At 46.7% G+C, this 22901-nt stretch overlaps 3 protein-coding genes and 1 long non-coding RNA gene across 5 annotated transcripts; 2 read left to right on the forward strand and 2 right to left on the reverse strand.

Moving 5' to 3' along the window:
• Positions 1-1465: 1465 nt before the first annotated feature.
• LOC127781100 (uncharacterized) lies at positions 1466-8461 on the reverse strand. The gene is made up of 6 exons (XM_052308006.1): positions 8042-8461; positions 7437-7955; positions 7042-7273; positions 2534-2628; positions 2074-2359; positions 1466-1548 (listed from the first exon to the last, which is right to left on the reverse strand). Exons 1-6 carry the CDS (start codon positions 8459-8461, stop codon positions 1466-1468), a joined length of 1635 nt encoding a protein of 544 aa, XP_052163966.1.
• A 2690-nt stretch (positions 8462-11151) lies between these two features.
• LOC127781229 (uncharacterized) lies at positions 11152-15483 on the forward strand. 2 transcript variants are annotated; one of them, XR_008018948.1, is made up of 4 exons: positions 11152-11795; positions 12083-13147; positions 13258-13389; positions 15116-15468. It is a non-coding gene; the product is annotated as an uncharacterized LOC127781229 (long non-coding RNA). The 2 variants fall into 2 exon arrangements; XR_008018947.1 differs by having other exon boundaries at positions 13258-15483.
• A 331-nt stretch (positions 15484-15814) lies between these two features.
• LOC127783170 (uncharacterized) lies at positions 15815-17279 on the reverse strand. The gene has a single exon (XM_052310409.1). The coding sequence runs from the start codon at positions 17188-17190 to the stop codon at positions 15901-15903; it is 1290 nt and encodes a 429-aa protein (XP_052166369.1). The 5' UTR covers positions 17191-17279; the 3' UTR covers positions 15815-15900.
• Positions 17280-20279: 3000 nt separating this feature from the next.
• LOC127781264 (uncharacterized) lies at positions 20280-22399 on the forward strand. Its single transcript, XM_052308199.1, has 3 exons — positions 20280-20969; positions 21181-21475; positions 22172-22399. The coding sequence occupies exons 1-3, from the start codon at positions 20280-20282 to the stop codon at positions 22252-22254; spliced, it is 1068 nt and encodes a 355-aa protein (XP_052164159.1). The 3' UTR covers positions 22255-22399.
• Positions 22400-22901: the final 502 nt, after the last annotated feature.

Genomic DNA, 22901 nt, shown 5'->3' on the forward strand with positions numbered 1-22901 from the left:
GCATAATAGCCTTATTTTAAATGAAACTATCATATTGGTCCTCTCCAATTTTTCGTTCAAGCTCCACCATTTTTGGCGGATAAGCAATCGAAATAAGCTGCACGCAGAAGGCCACCAGGTCTCCGCCACCAAATTGAGGCTTCAGTTACCGCACAAGAAAAACACTCACTTTGCTTGAAACATGATTATTTGCTGCTTTAAATTTACTCAAATGGGTAATTGCAAAGAAAATAAATTTCGGCAGGTTGAGATTAAAGAACTTGGACTTAATCCCAACCCGCAGAAATTTCATTGCGTTTGAGATGGCCATGGATGTGCTGGATGTAATTTGAGCATCCTTGGGCGAGCTTATCACCTTTACAAAGGACAGTGATGTGGAAGGAAAACTCTATTTGGATATCCCCCGTTTTTACATGTCACTTAAAAAGTCATCAAAAAATTTCCTTAAAAAAAGTATGATAGATCAATATGTGATATGTCACTTCACAAACATGCATATTTAAATTTAATTTATACAAGTAGAAATAAAAATAATAAATTTGACTATGACTAGAACGAGTAATTAACGGTCAATTTTTTTATTTTTGTTTCGAATTGTATAAGTCAAATTTTAACTTGCATGTTTGTGAAAAGATAAATCATATATTGATTTTTTTGACAATTGTTTTCAAATTTTTTGATAACTTTTTGAACACCATACACAAAACGATGGGATGTCCTCTCGAGGGACAAAAATCCACTTCCTGATGTAGAAGCATATCTGAAGTTGTTTTTACATTTAGACCTTGTAGAAAACTTATTTTATAAATAGAACTAAAAACCTATTACAAGAGTGGAAGGGACTATTTACAAAAATAAGTTTTCTAAAATTCCTAATTACTCTTACAAGGACTGGGACAAACCCTGAATGCTTCATGGCATCAGACATAGTCTTAATCCTGTGTACTTTACTTCTGGATCCAACAATTGGTTTAGGGTAATCAGTAAGTTTAGAACCAGCAGATACTAGCATGTAGCATTTGCAAACCGGAACCTATCAAAATTCCAAAATACATAGACTAGAACAAACCTGAATGCTACAGGAGATTCAGACATTCAGCTACTGGAACCACTCATCAGAATTCAGACACGCTATGCATATTTGTAACCAAGTCTAGCATGAACAGCAATATATTGCAGGATTAAGCACATTCTTGTCATCAATCAATACTAGGCATGAAAACTAACTGTCACCAAAACCAATATTTTCGTCAGAAAGCCCTGTTTTACCGGTTTCAAAGTACGTAAACCGTCGAAAAACACCCACTGAACACACAGACAATTTGAGGGTTTTTCAGCCATTCTACAGCTGAGAGAACGTAAAACTGCATTCCAGCATCGGCTGAACTGAAAATTCCACTCTATACCAACACACTAATCTTCTGTCGAGTTCCCTGAGCCTGTCAGAACTTCAGCACAAAAGGATTCACTCAATCGTGGGATCGTCTTCATCTGTGGCCTCTGCTGACGGCAATGCATTCGGATTCGGGAATATCAACTGATCATAGGCTGCAGCCATAGCAAACAAATCACGCAGTTAGAAAGAGTAATACACAAGAATTACAGCTCTTGTAAGTAAAAACAGTGCCAGTAATTCACATGTTAAAATGCTACTCGAATGCTGAATTTCACACCGAAAAATCTACAACATTCAGATGAATCCTACAGCATTCAGTTAAACCCAAGGTGCACACAATTGTCTGATGATGACTGGAATGAATATTCATCAGATAAGTGCAGATATATTTCACTTCTGCAGTTCTGCTGTTCTACAGTATTCTTCAGACAAATCCTAACTCTACTGAAAGATAAGTTCTGCAAACACATCATCACTGCATTTTCAGGAAATTCCAAACAGGCACAAACTACTGAAAGCTAGAAAATCTACAGTGCTGATCTGACACAAAAAAATCAAAAAAACAGAGACACTGCCCACTCCATGCCATCCGTTACTAGAATTCACAGCAAAATTCAGAACCACATAAACATAGTTCAGAAAATTCAGCAACATTCATATTTAACTAGGCTGCTTACATTCGGTGTTGGGCCTGACAAGGACGATCTGCAGGGTCTCCCGGCGGCGAGGCAGGTCGATGAGCAGAGGGGTGAACTGCCCATGGCGGCCGGCGCTGACGCACATCGTGAAGTCGTCGTAGCCCACAAGCTCCGCGATCTTCTCTCTCAGGAGCCTCACCGACCTTCCTCTGATCTGAACCGTAGCCCAATTTTCTCCCTCGCTGATGTTGTCGAGGTCGGCTTCGTCCACGAACTGGATCTCCCGCAGCGGCTGGGGGAAGCACACCCTGACGAAGAACCCGGGCTGCGCAAAATCAACAATGGTAGCAGAAAGAAATTCGATCAATCCACAAATTGTACTGCACGGTTAGTTCTTGCAAGAAATCAAGATTAATCTCCGACGAAATCAGCATCAAGACACAAAACAAAAAAAACAAGAATCGCAAGAAGAGAGGGGAAAAGGATCGGAGAAGCTCACCTGAGTGGCGATCGGGAGCTCCGGCATGTCTTCACTCGGGGGGACGCGCACCACCTCCCACAGCAACGTATCTTCGTCCTCGAAGTTGGCGTCGACTGAGATGCTGCGGCGGCAAGCCAGGATACTCTTGTTGCAGCGCAGGTAGCGCCCGGACCTGTCGCGCAGAAGGACGACGCCGCGGGCGTCGCGATCCTCTTGTACGTCTTGGTCGCCGCACCTGGTTGCCAGCCACATGATGGCGTCGACCTCCGGCTCCTCCTCATCGCGGTCGCGCTGCGTGGCCTCGACCAAGCCGAAGGGGAGTCGGCAGCAGCAGCAGCAGCAGCCGCAGCAACCCTCGCGGTCGTGTGGTTGGCGGACGTCAGAGCTGGCGGCGGCGGCGCGGGCGGTGGCGTTGCGGGCGGCCTCGCCGGGGGCCGCGTCGGTGGCGCCGAGGTACCGGCCGTAGGCGCTGCGGAGGAGCAGGTACCGCGTGGCGGCCTCCTCCTCCTCCGCGGAACTCCTCCACGGAAGAGCAGGTACGAGCAACTCCTCCACGGCCCACACCGCGTTGTGCTGCGAGGCGCCGCCGCGGAGGCTGCCGTGGTAGACGGACCTCCCGTCCTCGTCGGCGTGGAGGTACGAGCCGTACACATGGCTCCGCAGCCGCGCGAACGCCACGTCGTCGAAAACCTCCATCCCCACCCGATACCCGCGCGACGTCCCACGTCTCCACGCCATGGCGAGCGATCGATGCACGCGCGGTGGCGAGGCGAGAGCGCGGCGTGGCGCGCGCGCGGTGGCGAGTGGCTACTCCTCTCGGCTTCTCGCTTCTCGGTGGCGTGGGGAGGAAGACGAGAGAGGCAAGTAGCCGTGGAAGAGTTTGTTAGCCGAGGGAGTCGGTGGCATTTGAAGGCGTCGCGAGAAGACGCATGTCGCTCTCTGACAGGTGGGTCCCGGGTCAACTTTGGTCAACCGTAGTCAATGACGGGTGGGCCCGACCACAGGGAGTGAGTGCAGCAGATTTCGTGGTACAGAATTTGCTCAAATGACGCGGCGCAGGTTCGGGATTGCATTTCAGTGGACTCTGCAAATCTTATATACAAAATGCAGAGTTCTGAACTTCTGATCGCTGCTGCAAACAAAACAAATCCGTCCAATCCTTTCAAGCTGTGAGTTTTTACACAATTAGGAGGATCCAGTGATTCAATCGACCCAGTTTACAGAACTAGCTGCCGTGGATTGCTAATCGATCGGGTCCAGTGATTCAGAACTCAGAACATTCAGTTACTGTCATCACTCATTAGAATTCAGAATCATGCACATTTCTAATTTCTAACAGTAATAGTATAATTGTAGGAGTTCATAAAAAATGCATGTCTGACTTCCACGAACAAATGCAGATAAGTCAGAGTGCGGCCTCGATCGACTGGTGCAGTGATTCCATGAAAAAAAAAAACGATGTCTGAACTAGCTCTCAAGTCACACTCGCTGCATTCAGCTGCATGCCATTTTGTTACTTTCAGGTTGATTTCAGTGGTTCTCCACTACTGTTGCCGGCTTGCAGCACCACAATACAAATCATAAAATAAATTGTGCTAGTATAGCAAACTTAGCCATGACAAAAATGTCAAGAAATCTGCATTCTAACAGTGAAATGTCCTAGACTCATTGATGTGCTCTTAACTTTTCAAGAACTCTCTTGTGTTCCTTGCTGATCTAAAAATTGGTTTAAGGTGATCACCGGAACAACAAGAAATACTACTAACTAGATTCCACATAGCATGTCGCGTCCATGCATCAGATTTCAGAACACTCATCAGAGTTCACTTATCTTGAACAATATATATTTCAGTAGTTAAGCACACTCTTGTCATCAATCCATACTAGGAATGAATACTAATTGGACAAATATTTTCGTCAGAAAACCCTGTTCACAAAGTACGTAAACCGTGGTAATACACCCACCCTGACAATTTGAGGTTTTTCAGCTACTCTACAGCTGAGAGCAAACATGAAACTGTATTCCAGAATCGGCTGAACTGAAAATTCCACTCAATATGTCTCTAACCAACACAATAATCTTCTGTCGAGTTCCCTGAGCATGTCAAAACTTCAGCACAAAAGGATTCACTAAATCAATCTTGGTTCGCCTTGATCCATTTGACAGCAATTTCACTGGCACTTGGGAATATCAACTGATTATCCGCTGCAGCCATAGCAAAGGAATCACGCGGTTACAAATCATTGGCTGTATGATACACAAGCAGTACAACTATTGCAAGTAAAAGTATTACTCGAAACAAGTTGAACTTCACAACTGAACTACTGATATGATCATTTTCAGAGCAAGTTAAACAGACCATAAACGCTTGAACTGGTTTTAGACCATGCATTTTAGTTGTGCCTAACAACAATAGTAGTTAACTAGAGGCACACAGTATTAACTACTACTGGTTCTGCTTGTCTGCTATATTCAGATAAATCCTATTGCCAAGATACACAGTATTAGCGCGTACGATTTTCTGGCAATTCCTTAACATGAAAATTTGTCAGATAAGTTCAGACATAATTTCTCTTCCTAACTCAACAAGCAGGAACAAGATTTTACACAAAACTTCATTTTCCACAAATTCAACACAGGCAGGAAGCCAGGAACGCAATGCTAGGAAATCTACAGTGCTGAACTACATAACACAAGATTTCTAGTCAACAACAGCAAAATTCAGAACCACATAAAGCGAGCTCTGAACTTGTTCTGGTCGCTGCTGCAAACAACAGTCAACAGGAATCTGGCTGTCCAGTTCTTTCAAATAAGTGAAATCACAGAGTTAGGGGTTGCGTGCAGGATGTAGCATTTGCAAACCGGCACCTTCAAAATTCCCAACTAAGTATAGTTTACTTCTGGATCTAACAATTGGTTTATGTTTTCAAGAACTCTCCTGTGTACTTTACTTCTGGATCTAACAATAGGTTTATGGTCTCCTCAGCTAAGTATAGACAGAACTACTAACTAGATGGTAGATAGCATGTAGCATCAGCAAGCCTGAATGCCTCAGGAGATTCAGACATTCAGTTACTGTGATCATTCATCAGAATTCAGACACATCATGCATATTTCTACCAAGTTTAGCATGAACACTAATATACCTCAGAAATAAGCACATTTTTGGCGTCAATCCATACTAGGCATGAATACTAATTGTCATCAAAACCAATATTTTCCTTAGAAGGCCCTGTTTTACCGGTTTCCAAAGTATGTGAAACCGTCGAAAAACACTCATTGAACACACTGAAAATTTCAGAGTTTTCAGCCATTCTACAGCTGATAGCAAACATAAAACTGCATTGCAGCATCGGCTGAACTGAAAATTCCACCCTATACCAACACACTAATCTTCTGTCGAGTTCCCTGAGCCTGTCAGAACTTCAGCACAAAAGGATTCACTCAATCGTGGCATTGTCTTCATCTGTGGCCTCTGCTGACGGCAATGCATTCGGATTCGGGAATATCAACTGATCATACGCTGCAGCCATAGCAAACAAATCACGCAGTTAGAAAGAGTAATACACAAGAATCACAGCTCTTGCAAGTAAAAACAGTGCCAGTAATTCACATGTTAAAATGCTACTGCGATGCTGAATTTCACACTGAAAAATCTACAACATTCAGATGAATCCTACAGCATTCACTTAAACCCAAGGGGCGCACAATTGTCTGATGATGCCTGAAATGAATATTCATCAGATAAATGCAGATATATTTCACTTGTATAGTTCTGTCGTTCTAAAGTATTCTTCAGACAAGTCCTAACAGACAAAAAAAGATGAGCTGAACTAGCTAAAAAGGCCCAGAAAAACAGAAGCACTGCCCACGTCATGCCATGCATTACTTTCAGAGCAAAATTAAGAATTACATAAGTAATGTTCAGAAAATCCAGCAACATGCATATGGGATGTCGAATTTCACACTAAAGTACCGATATGATCATTGTGAAACAAGTTGAATATACAATGCAGGCTTGAACTTGTTTCAATCCATCCACTTTAGTTCTGAGTCACAACAATAGTAATAACCCAGATGCACACCATATTTACATACCAATCAAGCATTCAGCTACAGTATTCAGACCATTGTGTGAAAAAGTCTACAAAGCTCAGATAAACCCTACAACATTCAGATAAGCCCAAAGTGCATAGAATTGTCTGGTGGTGGCCGAGATTAAAATCGGCAGATGAATTTCACTTCTGCTGTTCTACAGTATATTCTTCAGACAAATCCTAACTCTACAAGAAAACACATCATGACTGCATTTTCAGCAAATTCCACAACAGGCACAAACTACTGAAAACTGGAAAATCTACAGTGCTGAACTGACATAACAAAATCAGAAAAACAGAGACACAACAAAATTCAGAACCGCATAAACATTGTTCAGAAAATTCAGCAACATTCATACTCGAACTGGGATGTTTACCTTCGCTGTTGGTCCTGAGGAGGACGATGTTCAGGGTCTCCCGGCTGCGACGCAGGTCGATGAGCAGAGGGGTGAACTGCCCATGGCGGCCGGCGCTGACGCACATCGTGAAGTCGTCGTAGCCCACAAGCTTCGCGATCTTCTCCCTCAGGAGCCTCACCGACCTCCCTCGGGTCTCAACCGTAGTCCAGATTTCTCCCTCGCCGATGTTGTCGAGGTCGTCTTCGCCCACGAACTCGATCACGCGCAGCAGCGGCGGGAAGCACGCCGCGACGAAGCCGGACTGCACAAAATCAACCATGGCAGCAGAAGGAATTCGATCAATTCACAGATTGTACTACACGGTTAGTTCTTGCAACAAGCCAACAACCAAATCAACTCCCACCCAAATCAACTCCAAGAGACGCAACAAACACACAAGAAGAGAAAGCAGAGGAGGAGCTCACCTGAGCGGCGATCGGGAGCTCCGGCCTGGCTTGACTCAGGGGGACGCGCACCACCTCCCACCGAAACATATGCTCGTTCACGACGTAGGGCTTGACAGGGACGCTGCGGCGGGGAGCCAGGAGATTGTTGCTGCCGCGGAGGTAGCGCCCGTACCTGTCGCGCAGGAGGACGACGCCGCGGGCATCGCGACCGCCGACCACGTCGGAGCCGGAGCACGCGACGGGCTGCCACATGATGGCGTCCATCTCCACCCTGTCGCGGTCGCGCTGCGCGGCGTCCACCGGGAGGAAGGGGAGCGGGGAGCCGTAGGAGTCGGGGGTCCCGAGGTAGCGGCCGTAGGCGCCGCGGAGGCGCGCGTACTGCGGCAGCGGCGCCGCGGCGTCGATCGGCGGCTCGACGGCCCACACCGTTCCGTGCCTCGAGTCGCCGCCGGCGCGGGGGAGGCTGCCGATGTAGACGGACCTCCCGTCCTCGTCGGCGTGGAGGTACGAACCGCTCTTCCAGATCCTCAGCGCCTCCTGGAAAACCTCCATCGTCGTCACAATTAGAACCAAACCGTGGCAAGAACACAAGAAGAGAAGGGGAGCGGATCGGAGGAGCTCACCGAGGTGAGCTTATTGATGGATTCGGTCTTCATGGTCTCGCAATTCTTCTTTACTGCGGAAGTAGCTTCCGCAGCTTTTGCAGCGATTTTTCTTGTTCTTGTCGAGTCCATGAACGTCCTCAAAGTGACGCTTGGCGCCATTCCCCTTGACGCGGAGGAGCTTGAACTTCCTTTTAGGAATTCCTTTATCGAGTCGGAGGTAGCAACCGGCGCATGGCATGCTGCCCGTGCCGGTGTACTCCAAGCATAGTTTTCGGAGTCTCGCCTCTGCTTGGCGCAGCTCGTCCACTCCATCGGCTCTGCCGGCTCCCGCGACCGCATCGGGAGGAAGGGCACCGTCGCCGACCTCGCCGACGCCCGCCGCTGCTCCATCCCCGCCGCCGCCGCCGTCGATCGGTACCCCTCCCACGAATTCATCATCCATCAAGTCGCCGGAATCTCGTGGTCCGAAGGCGGTGGCGAGGAGTCGCGAGAGAGTGGCGCGCGCGCGGTGGCGAGTGGCGTGGGGAGGAAGACGAGAGAGGCAAGTAGCCGTGGAAGAGTTTCTTAGCGACGGTTACGTTTCGACGCCGAGGGAGGCGGTGGCATTTAAAGGCGTCGCGAGGAGAGGGACAGAGACGCAGGTCGCTCACTGACAGGTGGGCTCCCTGGTCAACCGAAGTCGGGTGGGCCCGTGCACAGTGAGCCTGTGATCGATGGAAGGTTCAAGATTTACAGAGTCTATCCGCTTGTTTTCAAAGATTTGGATTTACAGAGTTAGGAACTTGGTAGGATTCCAAGGTGGAAATCCATCAGTCCTTCGCCCGGTTGTTCTTTAAGTTGGAAGAAGTGAAATGATATATTTGTAAACAAATAATAATTTGCTCAAAGGAGGCGCAGATTCAGGATTGGATTTGAACGAGTGGACTATGCAAGATTCATACCAACGTGGTCTGAACTTGTTCTCATCTCTGCAACAAACAAAACGAATCTGCCCAGCCCTTTCTAGTGAGTGAGTTTATATTACTGTCGAATTTTACATACAAAAAACAGAGTTCTGAACAAAATTTGTTAGGACGATCCCATAGCCACCATTAGAATTCATAACTAATGCTTGATCGCCTGATCGGTCCAGTGATTCAGAACTCAGCAGATTCAGTTACTTACTGTCATCACTCATTAGAATTCAGAATCATGCACATTTCTAACAGTAATACTATAGTATATTGCAGGAGTTTAATCACAAATGCATGTCTGGTTTCATTGAACAAATGCTGATAAGTCAGAATAGTGCGGCCTCGATCGATTGGCCCAGTGATTCCAGGAAAAATTCGGTGTCTGAACTAGCCCTCATGAGTCATGACACACTCACTGCATTCAGCTGCATGCCATCTTGTTACTTTCAGGTTAATTTCAGTGGTTCTCCACTATTTTTGCAGGCTGGCAACACCAGAATACAAGTCACTCAAGACAAATTGATGTGCTATTAACTTTTCAAGAACTCTCTCGTGTACCTTGCTGATCTAAGAATTGGTTTAAGGTGATCACAGGAACAACTATAACAAGAACGATGGCCTGTTCTACTTGTTGAGCTTTGATGGCTCATGGCTCCATAAGCACATTGGATTTTAAGTGGGTCTAATCCCGATCTCTTGGAGGTACGGAGGTTGAGAGACTCGGAAGAAACAGACGAAATTCCTGATGGTGATTATGAACCGGATGAACCTGATGAGGATTTACAGAAGAAATTATGTGTTATACTCCTTATTTAGTTGATAATGATAAACACAAGTTTGCTAAGATGCGCAGCATTGGGGATCATGCTATGTTACTTTAGCCTTGTTCGGTTACACAAGGATTCGTTCCGGGCAAGGAATGATAGGTATAACAAGAAATTTATAATAGGTACAACAAGAGATCGGGTTTTATTCCGGATCGGGAACTAATTTACTTATATTAGATACAACAAAAAGTTCCATACCTCTTAACTAGTGAATTGATTCCCGATCTCTTATTGTCCCTATCATGAGTAAATTGGTTCCCGGCCCGAAATAAATCCTGGTCTCATATTATATCTATCATAAATTTCTTATTATACTTGTTATTCTCGACCCGGATTAAATCCTTGTGCGGTTAATCCCAGATTTCCTGTGATGGAGGGATTGGAGGGGATTTATTCCACACTTATTGTGGTGTGGAATTATTCCCCCTCGATCCCCTCCAATCCTCTTCAATCCCCTCCAAACCAAACAAGACCTTAGCGGTGTACAAAGGAATTTTCCCTATGTTAAAACTAGATTGTGCTTATCTTTCTAATGAATTTTCTGAAGAAATGTGTGGAAATAAAATTAGGCCTCCGTAGCATTGGTTTAGTTGCTTGTAGACGTGCCTCTCTGTTTGGCAAGGGCACGGCCAAATTAGGGCCCTGTTTATATTCAAACTTTTTTCTTTAACTTTTAACTTTTTCGTCACATCAAATATTTGGACACATGCATAGAGTATTAAATACGGACGAAAAAAAACCAATTGCACAGTTTGCATGTAAATCGCAAGACGAATCTTTTGAGCCTAATTACGCTATGATTTGACAATGTGGTGCTACAGTAAACATTTGCTAATGACGGATTAATTAGGCTTAATAGATTTGTCTCGTAGTTTACAAGTGAAATTTATAATTTGTTTTGTTATTAGTCTACGTTTAATACTTCAAATGTGTCCGTATCTCTACTACTTAAAAAATCTGTAGTGGTGATGGTGAAGTCAACGTAGACGTGCGACCCAACTTAGAAACGTATACACGTGCCAGTGGAAAAAAACGAACGCTTCGTATCGACGGGCAACAGAAAAGATCCGGAATCAGCGCAACAGAAGCGCCCCCAATCCATCTTCGCGCATCCCCACATCGCCGCGCCCGCGATTCCGCGTCGATCTCCTCTGCGTCCCCCTTCTGTGGCCAGGTCAAGGCTGCCATCGGATGGATGTTTGGGCATCTTCTTTTCAGCCAAAGCCCATTGTATGGCTTATCTGGCTGAGGCTTTTTAGCCAAAATTGGTGGGCTCAACATTGGATGCATAATTTTGTGTGGATGATAAATCATGTGACCTTCCGTGTGGCATCCCTAATTCCCACCCATGCTGAGCTACTGGGACTAGTTAGAAGTGCTGATTAATTATTAATTAGTGATAGTAATTTACTCCCTCAACTTGTAGCAATCGGGTTGTTATCCATTTGTTTTTTCTAATCCTTAAACCCATCTCATGTGAACGCTAAATATCAATTGGGAGCTACAACCATCTAGCCACATAAGATCGTTCAACAAGCAATATGCCAACCGATGGAAAATCTTTGGATGAAATGAAAATGCCTAGTTCGGCTGATAAGCCGAAGCATTTTGCTTTCCGATGGCAACCCAAGATCGGCGGCGAGCCCCGGCGACCAACGGCGGCGCCCTCTGCTCCGGCAACCTCCTCCCCGCCTGCCGCTCTGCATTGCAGCGCCCGCTTCCTCCGCATCCAACCTCGCGCCGCCCCCCATCGCCGCGCCCATCCTCCTCGCCTCGCCACGCCTCCACCGCCGGCCCACCGCACCGCCTCCCCATCACCGCCTCCATCCCCAGTGCCCCGGCCACCCAGCCGAGCCACATGTGGACCGGGGTCGGCGACCACCGTGCCGCGTGCTCATCGTGAGCACCGACGCAGGGGTTAGTTCCCAGATGGTGTGCTTCGCCACGTCCCCCAGCAAGGAATCAATCATCCACCCCCTAAGGAGCCCCTTCGTAAGGCCACTGTAGATTGGAATACATATTTGTATAGTCTTCTAGCTCTAGGATGCTGAATACTCGGTTCTACAATGGATTGGAATCACTATTGTGGTAGCCCTCTTATGATTCTCTCAGATGATGAATATTCATCTTAGATGATGGTCTTTTAGATCTTTTTTGTCCCCATCTTAATTTACTGTCACAATTAGCTCGATTTAATCCTGCGACAGTTTACAAACTTTGCCAATTGTAGTTTGTTTAGGAGACTAGCTAATGGAGTGTTCTTTTGTTTTTGCTGGCAGGTGGAGATTCATGTGAGGAAGATTTATTGCATCAATTAACCTAATGGATGCCTCATGAAGTGAGGCTAAAATTGAAAAGGCTGGACAGGTATGTATATGCGATCTACTTGCTTTCTGCTTGCAGGATCAACACAATTTTGTGTTACAACTATTATGCCTCAAAATATTAAAATCATAGCGATACAGAAGAAATTAACCATTGCTGCCATTTCAGACTGGACAGAACCTTGACATGTAGAATATTTTTTGGAATTTTCATGGTGATTTTTATGCCCTAAACCGTAAGTGGTTGAGTCATGAATGGTGAGCTAATTTGTATCTTAATCTTAACTACTTCAGTCACCACCTATTTTCTCCACCTCCCCATTGTTTTCCATCATTAGGGGTTAAAATACAAGTAACTGCAGCGGCACCAGCACGAGCCTCATGAATCACTCGTGGCGCACTGGGGTAGATTACCCTTGATGCTCATCCTAATATGACATGGTTTGATCATGCAGAATCTGTTTGTTCACGAGCCCGCAGGAGTGGGGAGTATAGGCTGTCACACATTATGAGGTTATATGTATGCGTGATTCATGTGCCTGTTGGTTTCTGTGTCTATACAGGGTCGTTCGAGGAAATTTGAGTGCTCAAGTTGTCAAGCTTGGTTGACATTATTTGATTCTTTGGTCTTTCTAGGGTCCTGTAGCGTACCCTCAACCTGATTAGAGCTTAACATGATAGTACATGACAAAAAGACGAAATGATTCATGGTGATAACTGATAAAATTATGCATTTTTCTCTTTTCCCTTTTTTCTTGGCTAAGTGAATCTTTTGCATCAGACTCTGACTAAACTAAATGATTATTATGTCCTTTTGGCGGTGAAAAGAGTTTTCCTCTATACCACCGCACATGCTCTTAGGATACATTTGGATTTGAATAACAGTTATATTTATGTGTGAAAGAAATTAAGTCTGTATTTCGTCATGTTGGTACTTGTTAGGCTGCTACTATCAGGTTCTCAAGCAGTGCAGGGGTGAGAGTAGAAGCACCACCTCATTCCGCACTTCAGCTCGCACAGGTAACCGTTCTCCTCTCTACACACCATTTCATTCGGTCTCGATCTGCTCTGCTTGCTTAACTAGATGTGTGTGCTGGACTGCTGTCTAACCCATGATTGGCAACTGGCAGGGGCAGTTCAGTGGCTGCTTTCCCGGCTTCTCCCTGACAAAGAAATATTTTGCTATGTTATCTGGATTATGGTCCCAGAAGAAGCTCTTTTGTTGATCTTGGTTTGTGTAATTAAATTTTGCTCGACCATAAGTATGTAAACAAAACCAAATTCATGTTACATACTCAGCATTTTGTTATTGACATTGTCTTTTATCTTCTAATGGCATCATTCATGTTCTATTGTCCAAGTGTCCATGTTGAAAATAATAATTGTGACTTTCTATTTTCATGTGACAACATGAAAATTTATACCATTTATTTGCCAAACTGCAACCCGGCAACATTCATCTCTTTGTGCTAATTGCATCTATTTTTTCATGACAACATATGCGAGAAGGAAATGAAATCTACCTATAGTCTGTAGCGATTAAATTTACATTTTCTACATGCAAGTAATCATAAGTGTTTTAAAGGGGCAACTTCACGTAGAACTCATGGGAAGTTGCTGAGTTTGATGATGCAGAGGCTTCTAATAGGTGTTTTCTCCAGTTTAAAACTGAGGAAATTTGCATAGTTCTTCTACAGTTAAATGTGCCAACTCAAATGCTGTTCTTTTTCTTTTTTGAAACTTCACTGTCGATTAATCAGTTAAGATATTACAACATTCTCTTTATTATTATTATTGCCGACATAATCAATGGGTACATGAGCTTTTTCATAGGAGTCATCGCATTAATTGTTACATGATAATTTGCATATCATGTGTTTTTCTATCTCTTAACAATTTTAGATTTTTTTTAGAAATAATTTGATTGGAGAAAGCATGGTATCAGTACTCATGGAGGTTGCCAGTTTTTGTAGTCATTTCCTTAAAGTGAAGTGTGTTTCTCTTTGTTAACAATTAGTCTCTGTTTTTGGGATGTTAGTATGGAAACATGTACAGTTTTTAACATCTGAACAAATTTTTAGCTGTTATTGCCAAAGGATATCATATTCTAGAAGTAGTCATAATCTGCAGCTAGCATATTTTCAGTATGCTATTATCAGTAGGAGGATAGTCTGAACTTTTAGAAATATTCAGGAATGAAACTTTGTGATTTGGGATCAATTACCTCCATTTGAGATATTATTAAGGCTGATAATACTTTATAACATGCTTATTATTGGTCGCAAATTACTTGTCTAATGTCTACTTATAGACGGCAACATATCATATGCACACAGGCTCACGTGTACACACGTGCACACCAACTAAAAAATGTCACCAAAAAAATCTAGAAAAAATCATACACATACTTTCAATTGTATTACACCTAGGGTTAAAATCTTAACGTCAAATTCATTATATTTTAGCCATAACAAAAAAAAAAAATCTGACAGTTTTAAGGTTGCAATTTTGTCAGAATTTTATCTTTTTTTGTTATTCTCTATGTAGAATGAATTTGAAGATGCGACTTTGCACGTAGATGTAATACTATTGAAAGTACATGTATGAATTTTCCTAGAATTTTTTGTGATAATTTTTAGTTGGTGTACACAGTGTGTACACGCGAAGGCCTGTGTGCATAGGATACGCTCCCCTTATAGACCATGTATCAAAAGCTTAAAAAGATAAACATATCAATACATTTTTTGTAAATTGTTCTGTTTTTACTTTCTTCGTACTTGGACCAAACAATCCCCGAAAGATTTACCAAGAACAACTTACTTTCGATTATACATAGCATTGCACTGTTGCACACACTATTTTCATGTACATCTTAAAGGTAATCAGAAGTAGACACCTCATGCATAGCCTATTTGCTACAACAAAATATTTTCATGTAAATATTTGATGTTTGTATTTGCTATGTTGCTAATGGATTTGTTTTCCCAGGACTAATCCGGTAGTACCCATTGTTTTCTGCGAAGCACTTCTCCCTGTCCCAGCCTTGCTCACAAAAGGGCGACTTGACTTGGTGAAGCCTTTCATTTAGCTCTACAACCAATTGATTCCAACTCTTGTGCATCCCTCCTTGCAGTGAAAGAATTGAGCGAAACTAAACAACACCTCATACGATGGGAAGTACTTCAGTTACAAGTTACTTACAATTTTACAATCATATAATACAATATAGTAATGCGAATGTAAACATTAAATGATATGATACATCTGAAATGGTTTACAAAAGGAGAGCTCAGAATGTCCAAAAATCTAGGTGCCCAATTTGTAATTGCTTCGATTAATCTTTCTCAACATACGGAGTAATATACATCATGCACGCTGTTAATTTTACTTTCCTTTTTAAATAGAGATCACATCCGTGGCGATAGCACGGGCACCCTACTAGTACTTCAAAATAAATTTTGGACCACCAACTAAACACAGCATGGGGCTATTGCTTAATTGTAATCTCGTTATGTTTGTCATTGGCTACAACATTTATGTGTTACAATGGTGAAAGTTGCTCGGTAAATTCGGGGCCAGTACTATCTAAGTTTGGCTGACATTTAAACATGACATTTAGAACGTATGTTGCATGTGCACAGATACTAGAAAACTCAAAAGGCCGAATTGGCCATCATTCCACGAGAAACTGCTTGATGCTTCACAAGAGAACAATAATTCGTATTGACAAAATAAATAAAATGTGTGGGTGCTAACTAAAGGCACGAGATGCGCTAGTAGAATGTTGGCGTGATCCAGACAGGAGTTGGCCAGTTGAGCCAAGGCTGAGACGGCGCCGCCACGTCATCTTCGCCGGAGAGCCTTTCCATCTGACCTCTCTTCATGTCCCATCTGCCAATGTCTCGCCGGCAATGCTTTCTCATGCTGACTTGTTCGTGGTCGTCGGCGAGGTAGGCGCAGCCGGGCTTCAACGCCGGGAAGTGCTCGGCCGGGAAGCACGCCGAGAACCCGTGGCCGAGGAAGAGGACATGATCCTCCAAGCTCGCCGCCGACGCCTCCACGAGCTTCTGCTCGCCGCCGTCGACCTTGAAGATCTGCAGGTGTTTGGTGCTGAGTGGTAAATCTTCGGCGTCTTCGTCCTCTTCGACTTCGTCGCCGTCGTCGTAGTCGACGAACCTCCAGACCTGCAGGAGATCGCCGGAACATGGCACCCTGACGAGGTACTTGCTGCCGTTGTCCGCGTTCGTCACGCTCCGCATGACCTCTCTCGTCGCCGGCGGCGACGACGCGGATGCAGCGCGTGGGACGTCGATCGCGTAGACGGAGCCATCGTAATGCAACGTGTAGAAGAGGCCGTCGGCATCGTCGTAGATGGCGTGGCGACAGCCGGTGGAGCAGTCCTGTCCCGGGTACGCGACGGGCGTCCACCGCTCGTCGCCGAGCCGCGCGAACGAGACATCGCCGTCCGGCCGGTGCAGGAGGAGCGCGACGCAGGCGCTCCCCTCGGCGGGGCTGCGCGAGAGGACCACCTGGTGGTACACCCGTTCCCTCGCCTTCGCTGGCGAGTACACAATCGACGCCTCGCTGTATCCCATGTCGTCGTACACCCTGTACCTCGTCTTGCCCTTTCTGCTCGTGAACCTCTCGATGTTGTGGAGGGTGGTGATGGGCGGGAGCGCCGCCGTGGCGCCGGTGAGGGGGTTGATGAGATGGAGGTTGGGAACCTCGTCCACGGTGACCAGCCACCCCTGCGACGCGCCGATCACGGGCCGGCCATCGAGTAGGGCGGTCGGGAGCGGGACACGGAGGGAGTTGCCGGTGGCGGGGCAGTAGAGCGCGGCGGCGGCGGGGCCGTGGGCGTCACAGGCGTAGAGCAACCACGGCGGCTGCGCCTTCGTGGACGGCAGGTGGAGTCGCCGGAACGTGGCGTACGCGTCGCGCCAGGTGGAGCAGACGGCGCCGGAGCGGACGAGGTCGCCGAGGACGGACAAACACCCCATTACGGTGATGATGATGTCCTCCGGCAGCGCCGACCAGTCTGCGACGGCGGTTTCTTCCTCCATGGCGGCGGATCTGCCGGAGGCGGCCGGGAGCCCTACTGGAAACGGATGAATTGGTTTTTTTCTTCCTCTGCTTTGCGATTGCGATTGCGATTTGCGATGGTTCGGATGGTTCGGTCGCGCTAGCGCATGCACATCGACCTATTTAAAAGGATAAAACAGCCGAGTCCGAGATCGAACTGTTCAGGCCATCACCGAGTCAGAGACTGAATAATACTGGATCCCGGCCTATTCCCTGGGCGGCCAGCCCGGGCAGTAAAATTCCATGGGCCAATTTTCCGGACCATTTGGAAGCCCATCAGCTGGGAAATTCCCGGCCCGATCCACGTGGAAAATCTCGTCGCGTCGCTCGCGTGCCGCAGCGAACGAAGGTCGCCGCCGCCGCCAGTCCTTCCCCTCCAGCGAGATGCAGCGCCAAGCCTCCCTCCTCCAAGATCTAGGTTGAGCTGCTCTTCACATCCTCTCCTTTTTCTAGGTTTTCTATAGGTGATGCACGGGTTTGTGGTTGAGTCCCATCTCTGCTCCCGATGCTCCAATCCTCCTCTCCTCCTGGATTCTGCCGAGGCGGCAGTGGCATTTGAAGGCGTCGCGAGAAGACGCAGGTCACTCTCTGACACGTGTGTCCCACGGTCAACTGTCGTCAACCGTACTCAATGACGGGTGGGCCCGAGAACAGGGAGTGCGGCAGATTTCATGGTACAGAGTTTTCTCAAATGAAGCGGCGCAGGTTCAGGATTGGGTTTGAGTGGACTCTGCAAGATTCATACTTCAAAAAGGGAGTTCTGAACTTGTTCTCATCTCTGCAGCAAACAAAACGACTCTGTTTACAGAATTTGAGTGGCAAACCATGGATGCTCGATCGATCGGTTCTGTGATTCAGAAGTCAGAACTCAGAACATTCAGTTGGAATTCAGAATCATGTACTAGTACATTTCAGCTGCATGCCATTTTGTTACTTTCAGTTTAAGTTCAGTGATTCTACACCGTTGTAGCAGCACCAAAATACATTGTAGTATAGCAAGCTTGGCCATGACAAACTGTCAAGAAATCTGCATGTTTAAACTTTTCAAGAACTCCAGCAATATGTTTAGAGCAATCACTGGAATAAGTAAAAAGAATTACTAAATTAACTACATTCCACATATCAAACTAGTACCTTCAAAATTCCCAAACAGAAAGGGATACTACCTGAAATCCTAAATGGTTCAGGAGATTCAGTTACTGTAATCATTCATCAGAATTCAGTCACATCATGCATATTTCTACCAAGTTTAGCATCAGCAGTAATATATTTCTACCTAGCAATATGTTGGATGGTGCCAGTTTTCAGATGCTACTATTTTTAGAAAACGGTTCAGGAGTAATTGCTTCTACTACCTAGGTACCGAGTAGTTGGTAGTTTTTACCTATTGCGATGATTACTCTTCGAGAGAATCCACTCAGTGCCACTGAGTTTTCACCACCTCTACAATATACCACTGACTTTGTCAAGTTGAATTATATGCCATCGTGTTTTCCCGAACGTCTATTGCGTGCCATCACAGTCCAGAAGCTGTTAGTTAGAGCTGTGAAAAGACCTATTTGCCCCTAACTCATTGTACATGGTATTGACCGGCCGCGGCCGAGCGTCATGGGGATCCCGGTGACCGGCCGCTGCCGCGCATCGACGGGGATGCTGGGGACCGGCCGCGCTCATGCGTTGATGGGGATCCCGGCGACCGGCTGCCGCCGCGCGTGGATGGGGAGCCCTGCGCTCGGCCTCGCATCGATGAGGAGCCCGGCGACCGGCCGCCGCCGCGCATCCACGGGGATGCTGCGGACCGGCCGCGCCCGCGCGTTGATGGGGATCTCTACGACTGGCCGCCGCCGCGCGTGGATGGGGAGCCCTGCGCTCGGCCACCCGTCGATGGGGAGCCCGCCGACCGGCCGCCACAACACATCGATGGAGAGCTCGCCGACCGGCCGCCACCTCGCGTCGATGGGGATCCCTGCGCTTGGCGCCGCTTAGATGGGGAGCTAGGTGGCCGGCGGCGCGTCGGGGACTCGGGCAGCCGGCGGCGCTTGGGGGACTCGAGCGGCCGGCCTTCCATCGCGTCGGCGCCTCACTCTGGGCAGATCGATTTGGGAGTGAAGGGTTAGAGTTTTCAGTCAACAGGTGCTAGGGTTTATTAGTCAAGGGAATTTTAGTCATTAAGAAAAATTTCAATACACCAAACAGATGCACCCTAACGGCTTGTTGACGGCGATGGCATGCAGTAGACGTTCGGGAAAACACGATGGCATATAATTCAACTTGACAAAGTCAGTGGTATATTGTCGAAGTGGTGAAAACTCAGTGGCACTGAGTGGATTCTCTCTTACTCTAAACAGATTGTTTGATGCAAAAGTAATAGATAACACAAACAAGACAGTTCACCATTAACTTGTAGATTGCTTGAAGTTTTTTCGTGGCCAAGTTTGCTACTGTATATTATATTACATTGAAGCAAATGTACCACTGAAATGGCAACAAAATGACATGCAGTTGAATGTTGTCTGTGACTTTGGAGTTCAGACATCGAATTTTATTTGTTTTGCAAAAACAACACGGCCAAATGAGCCCGCTGAAGTCTTGTACACATCATAGTAACTCATGTTAATCACCCTTAAGCAAAAAAGAATAAATGAACTCTGTAAATTCACTCCTTTGAACAGATTCGTTTTGTTTGCAGCGAGCAGAACAAGTTCAGAACTCGTTCTGTACGAAATTTGCAGTGTGTACTCAAATTCAATCCTAAATGTGCGCCTCGTTCGAGCAAATTTCACACATCTTCCGTTCAAGTTAGCACGGCTCGTCGATGGCTAATCCTATTGCACCCACTGTGCTCGGGCCCACCAGTCATTGACTGTGCCTGACCCCACCAGTCATTGGCTATCTGGCTGTGCGCAACCCGGCAACCCGTCTCTTCCATCCTCTCCTCGCGACGCCCACTCACTGTGCTCGGGCCCACTCGTCATTGACTTTGTTTGACCGCATTGACTAGAGGGCCCACACGTCAGAGCGCGTCCTGCGTGTCTCTCTTCCTCCTCCTCATGAGTCGCGACGCATTCAAATGCACCACCGCCTCGCCTCTCTCGCCTTCCTCGCCACGACACGCCACGCCTCGCCACGCCACGCCGAGAAGCCGAGGAGTAGCAGGCCACTCGCCGCCGCGCGCGCATCGCCGGCGTACGTACGTCGTCCCATCCGCGGCGGGGCGCGCGGGATGGAGGTTTTCCAGGGCGTGCAGTTCGCGCGGCTGCGGAACTGGTGGGAGGAGACGTACGTCACCGCCGACGAGGACGGGAGGTCGGTCTACCACTATGCCCCAGACCGCCACCGCCCGGCGCACGAGGCGATCTGGGCGGTGCAGATGGTCCTCGCCGGGGCGCCCGCGACGCAGTACGTGCTCCTCCGCGGCGCCTACGGCCGCTACCTCGGTGCCCCGGACGCCGTCGTGCGCCGCTGGCCGCTCTCCTACTGCTGGCCCGCCCCCGTCGTCGGCCAGCGCGACTTCGACCAGCCGGAGGTCGACGCCATCATGTGGCGTGCCGTCAGGAGGGCCGACCACGTCCTCTGCCTGCACGACAAGTCCGGCCGCTACCTGCGCGGCAAACTGGGTACCCTGGTTCTCGGTGGCCGCCCCAGACTCACCGTCGGCGATGGCCGCCTCAACGACGACGAGAAGGCGTTGCGGTGGGAGGTGCTTCCCGTCCTCCCGATTCCAGGCAGGCCGGAGCTCCCGATCTCCATTGTGCCTGAGGTGAGCTCCTCCGATCCTCTCTCCCCTCTCTTGTTGCGATTCTTGGTGCTTGTTTCGTGTCCTCTCTGCGATTCTGCAACTTGTTTGCGTCATCATTCGTTCTGCTACAATCTGTGATGCTGATTTGGTGGGGGATTAATCTTTATTTCTTGCAAGAACAAACCGTGAACTGATCAAATTCCCTCTGCTACCGTTGCTGATTTTTGTGCAGGCCGACTTGGTCGGGCGGCTCGTCAAGGCGTGCTTCCTCCCGCTGCGGCGGGAGATCCAGTTCGTGGCGGCCGACGACGACGGCAACATCCGCGAGGGACAAGAAGTCTGGGATTCGTTTCAGTACGAGGGGTGGTCGGTGCAGCTCCTGAGAAACGAGCTCGAGGACCGTGTGGGCTACGCCATCACGGTGTGCGTCCGCGCCGGCCGCCATGGGCAGCACAGCCCTCTGCTCATCAACCTGCCTCACAGCCGGGAGACCCTGCACATCGTCGTTCTCAGGCGCAACAGCGAAGGTTCGATCTCGATATGCATGCATGCTTCTGAATTTTTCTGAACATAGTTTATGCTGTCCTGAAATTGTTGGCTATGCTGTGGGCGATGTTTCTGAATGGCATGCATATCTTTTTCTTGTCCTTTTTGTTAGTTCAACACTGTAGATTGTTCCAGTTTTCAGTAAGTTTTGTGGAATTTGTGGAAAATTCAGTCATGTTTTTACTTGTTGAGTTAGGACTTGTCTGAACAACATTGTAGTAGAACGGCAGAAGTGAACATTGCAGTAGGAATTGTTTTTACTTGCTGACAAATGTGAGGAATTTTCTGTTGATGGAATGCTAGTCAGGCATCACAAGAAAATTGTTTGCAGTTGATAGGATTTTATCTGAATATTGTGGATAACATCAATTGGTAGTAGCTGAATGGTATGGTAATATTGTTGTGGTGGGTCTGTCACTTAAAATAGATTGTCTGAAACCATTTCAAGTTCTTATTATCTGCATATAGAATGGATGCTAATTTCAATTTGTTTTGATTATTGCCAAAGCAGTGTTTAGTGTGAGATTTGGCATCCTCGTAGTACCTTAATTGCAGGGTTTCAAGTCTGAAACCTGTTCAAGTTCTCAGTTTGCATAATTGCTTGCACTGTTTATTACTTTCAAGAGTAGTACTGCTTGGGCACTGTCTAACTGCATATTTCTCTGCTATGACTGCAGCGGATAATCAGTTGACATTCCCAGATCCCAAAGCATCATCACGTCGGAGATATAGGCATCAGAGGAGGGCCATAATTCAGTGAATCCTTTCGTGCTGAATTAATGACAGGCTCAGGGAAATCGAGGGAAGATCAGTGTGTTGGTTTTAGAGGCATAGAGTAGAATTTTCAGTCGACGCCGGAAATGCAGTTTTATGTTGCTCTCAGCTGTAGAATGACAGAAAAAAAACTGAAATTGTCAGCGTGTGCAATGGGTGTTTTTACACAGTTTACATCCTTCGAAAACCTGGTATAAGTGAAACAGGGTTTTCTGACGAAAATATTGGTTTTGGTGACAATTTAGTCATCATGCCTAGTATGGATTTTTGACAAGAATGTGAGCTTAACTCCTGCAACATGTATTACAGTTCATGCTAAACTAGGTAGAATTATGCATGTCGTTCTGAATTCTGATGAGTAATAGCATGTCCCTGTCCATCTATTTGGGAACTTTGACGGTGCCGGTTTGCAGATGCTGCTTTGCTATGCAGAATGTAGTAGAGTAGTTCTTTACCTGTTCCTGTGATTACCCTAAAACAACTATTAGTTCTAAAAGTTAAGAACAACCGGCTGAAGGGCTGATGGATCGATCATCCATGGAATATTCCTAATAACTCTGTAAATTCATTTCTTTGAAAAGAACTGGACAGATTCTGATTTCACTCTGTAAATTCAGTCATGACAAAAATATT

This window comes from Oryza glaberrima, chromosome 8 (genome assembly GCF_000147395.1).
Source record: "Oryza glaberrima chromosome 8, OglaRS2, whole genome shotgun sequence".
NCBI classification, from domain to species: Eukaryota; Viridiplantae; Streptophyta; class Magnoliopsida; order Poales; family Poaceae; genus Oryza; species Oryza glaberrima.

Excerpts from the sequence above, each read along its gene's own strand:
- LOC127781100 (XM_052308006.1), bottom strand. The coding sequence starts at position 8,461 with ATGATGAATTCGTGGGAGGGGTACCGATCGACGGCGGCGGCGGCGGGG. Across the intron at positions 2,629-7,041 it reads CCCTCTGCTCATCGACCTGC|TCGACGCCAACTTCGAGGAC; the intron begins GTCGCAGCCGGG and ends GCAGCATCTCAG. Across the intron at positions 2,360-2,533 it reads AGCTCCCGATCGCCACTCAG|CCCGGGTTCTTCGTCAGGGT; the intron begins GTGAGCTTCTCC and ends GATTTTGCGCAG.
- LOC127783170 (XM_052310409.1), bottom strand. The coding sequence starts at position 17,190 with ATGGAGGAAGAAACCGCCGTCGCAGACTGGTCGGCGCTGCCGGAGGAC.
- LOC127781264 (XM_052308199.1), top strand. The coding sequence starts at position 20,280 with ATGCACCACCGCCTCGCCTCTCTCGCCTTCCTCGCCACGACACGCCAC. Across the intron at positions 20,970-21,180 it reads CGATCTCCATTGTGCCTGAG|GCCGACTTGGTCGGGCGGCT; the intron begins GTGAGCTCCTCC and ends ATTTTTGTGCAG. Across the intron at positions 21,476-22,171 it reads TCTCAGGCGCAACAGCGAAG|CGGATAATCAGTTGACATTC; the intron begins GTTCGATCTCGA and ends CTATGACTGCAG.